Genomic DNA, 12,714 nt, shown 5'->3' on the forward strand with positions numbered 1-12,714 from the left:
GCATCCGCTATTTCCAAGGCCACCTCCTTAAGTACTCTGGGATGCAGTCCATCAGGCCCTGGGGATTTATCGGCCTTCAATCCCATCAATTTCCCCAACACAATTTCCTGACTAATAAAGATTTCCCTCAATTCCTCCTCCTTACTAGACCCTCCGACCCCTTTTATATCTGGAAGGTTGTTTGTGTCCTCCTTAGTGAATACTGAACCAAAGTACTTGTTCAATTGGTCTGCCATTTCTTTGTTCCCTGTTATGCCTTCCCCTGATTCTGACTGCAGGGGACCTACGTTTGTCTTTACTAACCTTTTTCTCTTTACATACCTATAGAAACTTTTGCAATCCGCCTTAATGTTCCCTGCAAGCTTCTTCTCGTACTCCATTTTCCCTGCCCTAATCAAACCCTTTGTCCTCCTCTGCTGAGTTCTAAATTTCTCCCAGTCCCCAGGTTCGCTGCTATTTCTGGCCAATTTGTATGCCACTTCCTTGGCTTTAATACTATCCCTGATTTCCCTTGATAGCCACGGTTGAGCCACCTTCCCTTTTTTATTTTTACGCCAGACAGGAATGTACAATTGTTGTAATTCATCCATGCGGTCTCTAAATGTCTGCCATTGCCCATCCACAGTCAACCCCTTAAGTATCATTCACCAATCTATCCTAGCCAATTCACGCCTCATACCTTCAAAGTTATCCTTCTTTAAGTTCTGGACCATGGTCTCTGAATTAACTGTATCATTCTCCATCCTAATGCAGAATTCCACCATATTATGGTCACTCTTCCCCAAGGGGCCTCGCACAATGAGATTGCTAATTAGTCCTCTCTCATTACACAACACCCAGTCTAAGATGGCCTCCCACCAAGTTGGTTCCTCGACATATTGGTCTAGAAAACCATCCCTTATGCACTCCAGGAAATCCTCCTCCACCGTATTGCTTCCAGTTTGGCTAGCCCAATCTATGTGCATATTAAAGTCACCCATTATAACTGCTGCACCTTTATTGCATGCACCCCTAATTTCCTGTTTGATGCCCTCCCCAACATCACTACTACTGTTTGGAGGTCTGTACACAACTCCCACTAACGTTTTTTGCCCTTTGGTGTTCTGCAGCTCTACCCATATAGATTCCACATCATCCAAGCTAATGTCTTTCCTAACTATTGCATTAATCTCCTCTTTAACCAGCAATGCTACCCCACCTCCTTTTCCTTTTATTCTATCCTTCCTGAATGTTGAATACCCCTGGATGTTGAGTTCCCAGCCTTGATCATCCTGGAGCCACGTCTCCATAATCCCAATCACATCATATTTGTTAACATCTATTTGCACAGTTAACTCATCCACCTTATTGCAGATACTCCTTGCATTAATACACAAAGCCTTCAGGCTTGTTTTTTTAACACCCTTTGTCCTTTTAGAATTCTGCCGCACAGTGGCCCTTCCTGTTCCGGGCCTCTCCGCCCCCCACCCCCCCCCCCCCCCCATCTCCCCTCCGTCTCCTGCCTCTGCCTCCCTTTTGTCTCCCTCTGTCTCTCTGCATTGGTTCCCATCCCCCTGCCATATTAGTTTAACTCCTCCCCAACAGCACTAGCAAACACTCCCCCTAGGACATTGGTTCCGGTCCTGCCCAGGTGCAGACCGTCCGGTTTGTACTGGTCCCACCTCCCTCCAGAACCGGTTCCAATGCCCCAGGAATTTGAATCCCTCCCTGCTGCACCACTGCTCAAGCCACATATTCATCTGCGATTCCTACTCTGACTAGCACGTGGCACTGGTAGCAATCCCGAGATTACTACTTTTGAGGTCCTACTTTTTAATTTAGCTCCTAGCTCCTTAAATTCGTTTCGTAGGAACTCATCCCTTTTTTTACCTATGTCGTTGGTACCAATGTGCACCACGACAACTGGCTGTTCTCCCTCCCATTTCAGAATGTCCTGCACCCGCTCCGAGACATCCTTGACCCTTGCACCAGGGAGGCAACATACCATCCTGGAGTCTCGGTTGCGGCCGCAGAAACGCCTATCTATTCCCCTCACCATTGAATCCCCTATCACTAACGCGCTTCCACTCTTTTTCCTGCCCTCCTGTGCAGCAGAGCCAGCCACGGTGCCATGAACTTGGCTGCTGCTGCCCTCCCCTGATGAGTCATCCCCCCCAACAGCACTCAAAACGGTGTAACTGTTTTGCAGGGGGATGACCACAGGGGACCCCTGCACTACCTTCCTTGCACTGCTCTTCCTGCTGGTCTTCCATTCCCTATCTGGCTGTGGACCCTTCTCCTGCGGTAAGACCAACTCACTACACGTGATACTCACGTCATTCTCAGCATCGTGGATGCTCCAGAGTGAATCCATACTCAGCTCCAATTCCGCAACGCGGACTGTCAGGAGCTCGAGGCGGACACACTTCTCACACACGTAGTCGTCAGGGACACCGGAAGAGTCCCTGAGTTCCCACATGGTACAGGAGGAGCATATCACGTGACCGAGCTCTCCTGCCATGCCTTAACCCTTAGATACCCTTAAATTGGTAATAGCAATGTTACAGTTCACTTACTGATATACAAAATAAAAAGAAAAGCTACTCACCAATCACCAGCCAATCACTTACTCCATTGGCTGTGACGTCACCTTTTGATTCCTTTCTACTTCTATTTTGCTTTCTCTCCCGCTGTAGCTGCACCGGTACGCCTTTTATAGGCCGCTCCGATGCTGCTCCCGCCTCTCCCCAACTGCCGCTGGTACTCGAGCTCCCGCTGGGTCTTTTATAGGCCGCTCCGACGCTGCTCCCGCCTCTCCCCAACTGCCGCTGGTACTCGAGCTCCCGCTGGGCCTTTTATAGGCCGCTCCGACGCTGCTCCCGCCTCTCCCCAACTGCCGCTGGTACTCGAGCTCCCGCTGGGCCTTTTATAGGCCGCTCCAACGCTGCTCCCGCCTCTCCCCAACTGCCGCTGGTACTCGAGCTCCCGCTGGGCCTTTTATAGGCCGCTCCGACGCTGCTCCCGCCTCTCCCCAACTGTCATGGTTGCGGCATCTCAAAGATCTCCCGGCATACTCTTCTCCTTCCCGATAAGAGAGATGAGGTCATGCATTTGCGCCAATAGTGCTTCTCCGCCATACTTTAGTGCCTCAGTGGGGATTCCATCTGCTCCTAATGTCTTGTTCTTGAGCTGACGGATGGCCTTTTCCACCTCGTGTAGGGCTTGGGTTTTGCTGAAATGTTGACTGGTAGCATGTTGCGGGATGGAGTTGAGGACACTCGTGTCGAAGGCAGAGTTTTGGTTAAGGAGATCTTTGAAATGCTCCTTCCAGCGGGCCCTGACTGCCTTGGTGTCCTTAATGAGTGCCTCTCCATTCTTGGCCAGCAGTGGGGTGAGGCCTTGGGTGCTTGGGCCGAAGGGGGACTTAACTACGGTGAAGAATCCTCGCACGTCATGGCTGTCAGCCAGCTGCTGGATCTCTTGTGCTTTCTCCACCCACCATTTATTCTTTAGGTCGTGGGTTTTTTGTTGGACCTCGACCTTCAGCCGCCTGTAGAGCTGCTTTGCAGCTCCCGAATTGGGTTGCTGCTCCCTTAGCAAGCGCTCTACTCAGAACTCCTACACGGCAAGCGAGCCCCAGGTGGACAGAGGAAACTTTTCAAGGACACCCTCAAAGCCTCCTTGATAAAGTGCAACATCCCCCACCGACATCCCTGGGAATCCCTGGCACAAGACCGCCCAAAGTGGAGGAAGAGCATCCGGGAGGGCGTTGAGCACCTCCGGTCTCGTCAGCGAGAACATGCAGAAATCAAGTGCAGACAGCGGAAGGAACGTGCGGCAAACCAGACTCCCCACCTACCCTTTCCTTCAACCACTGTCAGCCCCACCTGTTAGAGACTGTAATGCCTGCATTGGACTGTATAGCCACTTGAGAACTCACTTTTAGAGTGGAAGCAAGTCTGCCTCGATTTCAAGGGACTGTCTATGATGATGAGACCAGTAAGCAATGTTAAAATCAGTGCGATATCACACTGCCATACAATTTATGATATCGATAGATGGACAGGCTAAATTCTAAAGCAAGAAAGTGCACTTGGATATTTGTTGCACCAATTTTAATATTGCTGTATAGTTGGACTGTTTTGAGTAGATCAGTTGTGCAGAAAGCACATTTGTGATGGTGCAGAACTAGAATGGTACTTGGAAAATGGCAGAGAAATGTGATGCCGCATTTGAGATAGTATTTCATTTGGTATTGTAATAGGAAAGGGAGCTTGTTATTGATTATTGCAACCACCGGTGACATTTGGCTATACGTTAGTAACAGCAGTTTTTGTCACATTTTTATATTGATAAGAATTCTTGGGAGCAGAAATCAACTTCTAGTTTGGATGAGTCTCACCAGCTCACCTGCAAACCTCAAGGTCCTTTTTTTATCCTCAGCCATACAAGTAAATGATGTTGTTCCCTGGGTTCTGGATGAAATCCTAAAGAAATACATTGTTAGTCCCAATTCCCATGTCCGCCAGGCTTCCTGCATATGGCTTTTGTCGCTGGTAAAAAAACTGAGTCAACACAAGGAGATCAAGGTAAGGGCATTCAGTTATTTTTTCAATGCTGATTTTTAAGAGTGACCATAATTACTGATTCCTTGTGGAGATAGTCTACTGATATTAACATTGTGAAATTTTGGATACAATGTAATGACATTTAAAAAAAAATAGGGATGCTGTGCAGACATTCTTCTAAATTAAGATGGAGATATTAGAAATGCATCAGAATGTACTTTATGTTTGATTTTTTTTAAGTTTTCAAGAGTATACTCTGCAAAAGGCTTTTCATTAATCTTACTAAGTAGAAATCATGGGCTCAATTTTGGCTGGGAGTTGCTCCGTTTTTTTTTGGAGTAACTTGATTTTTCTGGTGTATCTTAAAATCCCCATTTTGCACATTCAATTTGCGCCAGTGTAAGTGAGTTAGTTACAATATTTTTAGTTTATTTTTTTCTCAAAAGGGGGCATTTACCAGCCACCTATGCCAGTTTTGGCCATTTAGGCCACTTTGGCCAGCTAATAGTTACTCCAAATCTACTTAGGCCAGCGTATGTGGCCACTTCAGAAAACCCTTGCGGAGAGTTAAGAAATCAGCGCAGGTAGGTATATCGGAGGCCTGGGATAGGGACGGGAAGGGAAGCGGAGAAGACCTGCATCTAAAGCACCAACACTTACTTTTTGTGTTTTGTTTAGTGCTTTGTAATAAGCATTCAATAACAGATAAAAAATAGAAGTAAGTCCTACCTTCATCTGAAAACTCAGCTTGGGAAGGCAGCCGATTCGGGGGGCCACTCAGCCTGGGATAGGTGCAGGACGGCAATGCACCAGGAGGCCACTCGGCCAGGACTAGGGGTGGGAGCGATTAAACTGCTGACATCGGAGCACACACACAGTGGCTACAGGAAGCAAAATCACCGGACAGGCTGCAGCAAGCAAACGGCAAAACACAAGCAGCTACGTATCCCTTTAAAAATGGCCGATTGCCAAATTTCGGCGCTACTGCACATGTGCGGACATCGCGACCTGACTCCACTGTGCATGTGCAGACGTCCCGGTACTGTTTTCAGTGCAGGTCGCTGGCTCCGCCCCCGACTCGACTGGCCACGCTGCGCGACTACCGGGTAAAGGCAGGACAGCAGCCAAAGCAGGGAGGAATTTTTTCGGCGCACTTCTGAATGGAGAAAAGTGTGCCGAAAAAAGGGGTGGACCAAAATTGAGCCCATAATTTCCAAATGACAACTAAAAAGTTAACTTATCATTGATAGTAATTTTTAAAATAGTAACGGATTTCACAGTTTGTGTAGGAATTCCGTTTATAACAGTACTGCAGTTTAGATCATGGATTTCTCCAAAACATATAACAATCTGATGGGTTGTACCTGTGTAATATTTTCTTTACAGTCTCATTTAAAGGAAATTCAGGGTGCGTTCATTTCAATTTTATCCGAGAATGATGGTAAGTTTGCTGTACGTTTAATCTTACCTGTACTGAAATTTCTTTTCACTGCTGGTCAAAGAAAGCTGGGTTTAAAGAATGGCAAAAGCTTCAATTATAAGAGTTAAGCTACCTTTCACTCCGGCACATAATGGCTTAAAATGAGAGCTATATTTAAGGCAATCTTAGAATAGAATCATAGAATAGTACAGCACCATTCGGCTCACCAAGTCTGTGCCGGCTCTTTTCAAGAGCAATGCTGTTAGTCCCGCTCCCCCACTCTTTCCCCATGTCCCTGCAATTCTTTTCTACTTCAAGTATTAATCCAATTCCCTTTTGAAAGCTACTATTGAATCTGTATCCACTACCCTATCAGGCAGTACATTCCAAATCCTAACCATTCGTTGTGTAAAAATAAGTTTCCCCTCATGTCGCCTATGATTCCTTTGCCAATCACCTTAAATCTGTGCCCTTTAGTTATTGACCCTTCATCCGTTGGAAATAGTTTCTCTTTATTTACTCTTATCAAAACCCTTCATGATTTTAAGCATCTCTATCAAATCTCCTCTTACTTAGCCTTCTCTGCTTCAAGGAGAACAACCCCAGCTTCTCGAGTCTATCCACATACCAGGATTCCCTCAAACCTAGAACCGTTATAGTAAATCTCTTTTGTGCCCTCACCAAAGCCTCTCAAGTCTTAAAGCATGGTGCCCTTCTAAATGTCTGCTACTGATTAAGTTTCTCACCAGCAGCATGTATATTTTTATTGAATTGGTCCAATTTACATCACTGCATGCACCTGCAAATCATAAATGTGCAATGAAGTTCTCATTTTATTAATAGAAGCCCATTTATTTATGGTTAAAATTGCGCTAAAATTTTTTAAGTAATTAATAGATTATTTAACTAAAACTTTATATCCAATTTAGTTAATTTTATATACACAATTGCAACGCTGAGTACATCATGTTCTGATGAGGATAAAAAATACTCTTAAAATGCTGTGGAACTGCCAGTATGGTTATGGAACAGCATATGTATTTTAATTACCACAATAAATTTAGTCGGTGTACCAGACATTACAGAAAACAATTAGCACCAAAACAGTATCATCCAGTGAAGAAAGCTGGCAGTTCCAACACTCGGGAAGCTACTGCACCTCTGTATAGGAATCTTTTGAGTAAACAAATTATTTAATAAAGTATAGCTGCATAAGTAAATTTTTTTTTAAAACAGTATAGCTGTATATGTTGAACAAGTTGATGCTTTGTGCTGATTTATTTGCATGTTAACATCGTAGAGCTCAGCCAAGATGTGGCTTCGAAAGGTCTTGGATTGGTCTATGAACTAGGCAGTGAACAGGATCAAAAGGAGCTGGTATCAATACTTGTGGAAACACTTATGACGGGGAAACGGTAAGAATGCATCCTTCAACTGGAAAGAATTTTTAAAAATCTATAATCTGGTAACTACTCTGAGCTAAAGATTTAAACAATAAATAGTCCTTTTTTACAGCAGGATCTGCAGCTTTTTAAAAATGTAATGTTTTAAGTTACTGAATTAACCGTATGAATTTGTTTTGCCAAAGCGATAATCTTTTGTCTTTCCTGATGCTATGTTTCCTTTCAGAATTCCCCCTATGAAGGAGAGCATGTTGCTGTGTGCAAAGATTTGATCCTTTGTTTATTAATGAATAACAAATTGCCAGTTATCTGAGGAAGTATGAGTTCTGAATGAAAGTGTAATGTAGTCATATTGATAGATTCCAGACCACATCTTGTTTCAAAATGTGTTTCACTTTAATAATTGCTGCTGTTTTGCAACATTTTGATTTCTGGATTAGTTCTTTTTCAAATAATTACTTGGGAACATCTAAATTATTTTGGAATATGTAACCCATTTTGAATATATTATGATAATTGGTCAAAGCTGTTGACTCTGTTCATTTACTGAACAATCATTCCTCTTACAGGATTAAACAAAATCTGTCTGAAGACACTGAACTGTTTCAAGGAACCTCAATGGGCAAAACTCCTGATGGGTAAGAAAGGCCAGGAATTATGATTTGCTAACATTCTGGTATTTATGAGGCATTCAATGGAACGATCATTTCTGAAATTCTGCATTAGTGTTCATGTTGCATTAGAACAACAGTTTTTGTGAAGCAAGTTTGCATATGGAATTCAGATTGGGATTAATTTTTCGTGGACATTCATGAAATATATTACGTAGAATATACAGCACAGAAACAGGCCTATAGGACCAACTGGTCTATGCACGTGTCTGTGCTCCACACAAGCCACCTCCCACCCTACTTCATCTCACCCTATCCACGTATCCTTCCATTCATTTCTCTTTCATGTACTTATCTAACTTCCCCTTAAATGCATCTATGCTATTTGCTTCAACTACTCCCAGTGGTAGCAAGTTCCACTTTCTAACCACTGTCTGGGTAAAGAATGTTCTCCTAAATTCCCTATTGCATTTATTGTTGACGATATTGTATTTATGGCCCTTAATTTTGGACTCCCTCACAAGTGGAAACATCTTCATATAAATCTTAATTATTTCCAGAACCATTAAATAACTGTCTTGCAATGCATGCATCACTTAGCAATTTTAGTATTTCTTTCCCAGAGTGTTTGGTCAAATTTTCTGGCTAGGGTTGTGATACACCTGATCCAATTGCCCTAGTTTCAAAAAATCTAGTTTAGCTCTCCCCAGTTTAAGCAGATTTGCTCCCATGATTTCCATACATTTTGGATTCCTAATTTTAACCGGAATATTTCTGGAGGAATTTTCCAACAGAGGGAAAACTTGCATCAATTAAAAAGAAAGGATGGTGAACAAGGAAAATATAGAATCATAGAATGGTTGCAGCATGCAAGAAGGCCATTCGGCCTGTTGAACCCACGCTGGCTCTCTGCAAGAGCACTTCAGCAAGGCCCATTCCCCTGGCCTTTCCCTGTAGCCCTGCAAAAAATTTTCGTTCAGGCACTTATCCAACTCCCTTTTGAAAGCTGTGATTGAATCTGCCTCTACCACCCTTTTAGGCAGTGCATTCCAGATCCTAATCACTCAATGCATAAAAAGTTTTTTTTTTGTGTCGCTTTTGGTTTTTTTGCCAATCACCTTAAATCTGTGCCCTCTGGTTCTCGACCCTTCCACCAATGGGAACAGTTTTTCTCTCTCTCTCCTGTCCAGACCCCTCATGATTTTGAACATCTTTAGCAAATCTCCTCTCTCTCTTCTCTGCTCCAAAGAGAACAACCCCAGCTTCTCCAGTCTATCCACGTAACTGAAGTCCCTCATCCCTGGAATCATTCTCGTAAATCTTTTCTGCACCCTCTCATATCCTTCCTAAAGTGCGGTGCCCAGAACTGGACACAATACTCCAGTTGAGGCCAAACTAGTGTTCTATACAGGTTCATCATAATTTCCACACTTTAGTACTCTATACCACTATTCATGAAGCCCTGGATCCCGTAAGCTTTTTTAACTGCTTTCTCAACTTGCCCTGCCACCTTCAGCGATTTGTACACATATACTCCCAGATCTCTCTGCACCCCCTTTAGGATTGTACCCTTTAGTATATATTTTCTCTCCTCATTCTTTCTACCAAAATGTGTCACTTTGCACTTTTCTGTGTTAAATATCATCTGCCATGTGTCCGCCATTCCACCAGCCTGTCTATGTCCTCTTGAAGTCTATCAAGGAAAGCAGTGTTTCTAGTACTGGCCCCTGGGGAATACCTGCCTCTAGTCCGAAAAACAAACATTCACCACTATTCTGTTTCCTGCCACTTAGCCAATTTTGTATCCATGCTGCCCCTGTCCCTTTTATTCCATGGGCTTCAACTTTGCTGGCAAGCCAATTATGTGGCACTTTGTCAAACGCCACATCAACCGCATTGTCCTCATCAACCCTCTTTGTTACCGCATCAAAAAAATCGATTAAATTGGTTAAATACGATTTGCCTTTAACAAATCCATGCTGGCTTTCCTTAATTAATCCACACTTGTCCAAGTGACTGTTAATTTTATCCCTGATTATTGTTTCTAAAAGCTTCCCCACTACCGAGGTTAAACTGACTGGCCTGTAGTTGCTGAGTTTATCGTTACACCCTTTTTTGAACAAGGGTGTAACATTTGCAATTCTCCAGTCCTCTGACGCCACACCCGTTTCTAAGGAGGATTGGGATATTATGGCCAATTCCTCCGCGATTTCTTCCTTCACTTTCCTCAGTGTCCTAGGATGCATCCCATCTGGTCCTGGTGAGTTATCTACTTTAAGTGCAGCCAGCCTTTCTAGTACCTCTATCAATTTTTATCCCATCCAGTATCTCCTCTACCTCCTCCTTCACTATGTCTATGGCAACATCTTCCTTGGTGAAGACAGATGCAAAGTACTCATTTAGCACCTCAGCCATACCATCTGCCTCTGTCTCCTTTTTGGTCCCTAATCAGCCCCACCCCTATCTTACTACCCGTTTACTATTTATATACCTATAAGAAGACTTTTGGTTTACCTTTTATGTTATCTGCCATTCTATTCTCATACGCTCTCTTTGCCCCTCTTATTTTCTTTTCCACTTCTCCCATTAACTTTCTCCTCTATATTTAGCCTGATTCTCAGATCTGTTCTCGACCTGCCATCTGACATACGCGCTCTTTTTCTGCTTCATTTTACTCTCTATCTCTTTCGTCATCCAGACAGCTCTGACTTGAGTTGCCCTACCTTCCCCCCTATGTACCTGAACTATTTCCTTTTTAAAGGCAGCCCATTGTTCCATTACAGTTTTGCCTGCCAATCTTTGATTCCAATTTATCTGGGCAGATCAGTTCACATCCCACTGAAATTGGCCTTCCTCCAATTAAATATTTTTACTCTAGATTGCTTCCTGTCCTTCTCCAAAGCTAATCTAAACCTTATGATACTATGATCACTGTTCCCTAAATGTTCGCCTACTGACACTTGCTCCACTTGACCAACCTCATTCCCCAGAACTGGATCCAGCAATGCCTCCTTTCTTGTTGGGCCAGAAACATACTGATCCAGAAAGTTCTCCTGAACACACTTCAGAAATTCTTCCCCTTGCTGCCCTTCACACTATTACTATCCCAGTATATATTAAGATAGTTCAAATCCCCCATTATCACAATTCTATAGTTCTTGCATTCTCTATAATTTCTCTGCAGATTTGCTCCTCCATATTTTTCCCACTAGGTGGCCTATAGAATACACCTAGTAGTGTAATGACACCTATTATTTATTAACTCTAGCCATATAGATTCTGTCCTTGACCCCTCCAGGGCATCCTCTCTCTTTCCAGCACTGCAGCATTCTCCTTAACCAATACTGCCACACCACCTATCTTTCCTTCCCTATCTTTCTTGAACACCTTGTATCCAGGAATATTTAATACCCAATCTGCCTTTTTTAAGCCAGGTCTCCGTTATTGCCACAACATCATATTCCTATGTGGCTATTTGAGCCTGTAGCTCACCAACCTTATTTACTATGCTTTGTGCGTTCATATACATACACTGTAAACCTATCTTAGACTATCCTGTATTCTCTCTCAGTCTGATCCCACCTAATACCTTATTATTTATTACTTTAGTGCTATCCATCTATTCCCTTTGTTTCTCCCTTCTGCTACCCATTCCCCCTACCAACTTAGTTTAAACCCTCCCCAACAGCATCAACAAAGCTCCCCACGAGGTTATTGGTTCCAGTCCTGTTGAGGTGCAACCTGTCTGGCCTGTACACTTCCCCTAGAACCGGTCCCAATGCCCCAGGAATCTGAAGCCCTCTTTCCTGCACCATCTCTCCAGCCACATATTCATCTGCTCGTTGTATAAAGGGGGAAAAATGCCTCACATTTTCTCCTTGAAACATTTGAAAAATAAACTAAAATACAAACAAACAATGGTGGGCATGCATAATAGGCCCATCAGAGTTTGAAAAGCGGAAACTGTTAGAACTTAAAAAGGAAGCTAAATGAGCCGCATTAAAAGGACTGATTAAAATAGAGATCATGACTCAAAAGTAATACAGGTTGAACCTCCCTTATCCGGCACTCTCGAGACCTGGCCTGTGCCGAATAAGGGATTTTGCCGGATGAGAGGTCGTCAGCGGCTCGAGGTCGGGGAGGGGTGGTGGGTGGGAGGAGGTCGGCGCCCCAGGCAAGCCTGAAGTATCGACGGGCCCTCAGTGGGCGGCGAAGTGTCGGCGGGCCGAATGTCGGTGCGGCCCCGACAGGTGTCGGGGTGGAGGTCGGTCGCGTGCTGCGCGTGCGCCCCCGGCCGTCGGAATCATGCCGGACGAGGGGTGGTGCCGGATAAAGGAGTCCCAGATAAGGGAGGTCCAACCTATAGAAGCAGTTTATCGGCTTTAACAAGCTGTAAATAAAAACATTTAAAGAAGTGAAATGTTCTGGATAATGTACAAAGTTAATCTCAGGCAAGCTGTCGAGAGGAATAAAGCAACACTCACCACAGAATATGAAAGGGAGAAGTATGTAGGAAAAGAAAAGAGCCAACTAAGATCTATGTACGGCCTTGTGAGCAGTGAAGGTGGGGATATAAAGCTGGAGGAAATTGCAAAAATAGTGTGAAACTAGGCCATGAACAATGTTCCCTATAATCTGTGCTTTGTTCTGCGCGCTTGTTTCTTTTAATGCTCAGTCCCTTTAAATTTCTGCGCATGCTCGGTATTTACTGTCTGTGAGCAGCCTGTGCAGGA

General features: G+C 44.0%; 1 protein-coding gene across 1 annotated transcript in view; it reads left to right on the plus strand.

Annotated features, from left to right (window-relative positions):
- ecpas (Ecm29 proteasome adaptor and scaffold) overlaps positions 1-12,714 on the plus strand; it is a 151,663-nt gene that overhangs the window by 92,524 nt on the left and 46,425 nt on the right. The window contains exons 25-28 of the mRNA XM_070887950.1: positions 4,423-4,568; positions 5,934-5,988; positions 7,268-7,382; positions 7,940-8,008. Of these exons, the coding sequence (XP_070744051.1) occupies positions 4,423-4,568; positions 5,934-5,988; positions 7,268-7,382; positions 7,940-8,008 (385 nt within the window). The remainder of the gene's footprint in view (positions 1-4,422; positions 4,569-5,933; positions 5,989-7,267; positions 7,383-7,939; positions 8,009-12,714) is intronic.

This window comes from Pristiophorus japonicus, chromosome 1, assembly GCF_044704955.1.
Source record: "Pristiophorus japonicus isolate sPriJap1 chromosome 1, sPriJap1.hap1, whole genome shotgun sequence".
NCBI classification, from domain to species: Eukaryota; Metazoa; Chordata; class Chondrichthyes; family Pristiophoridae; genus Pristiophorus; species Pristiophorus japonicus.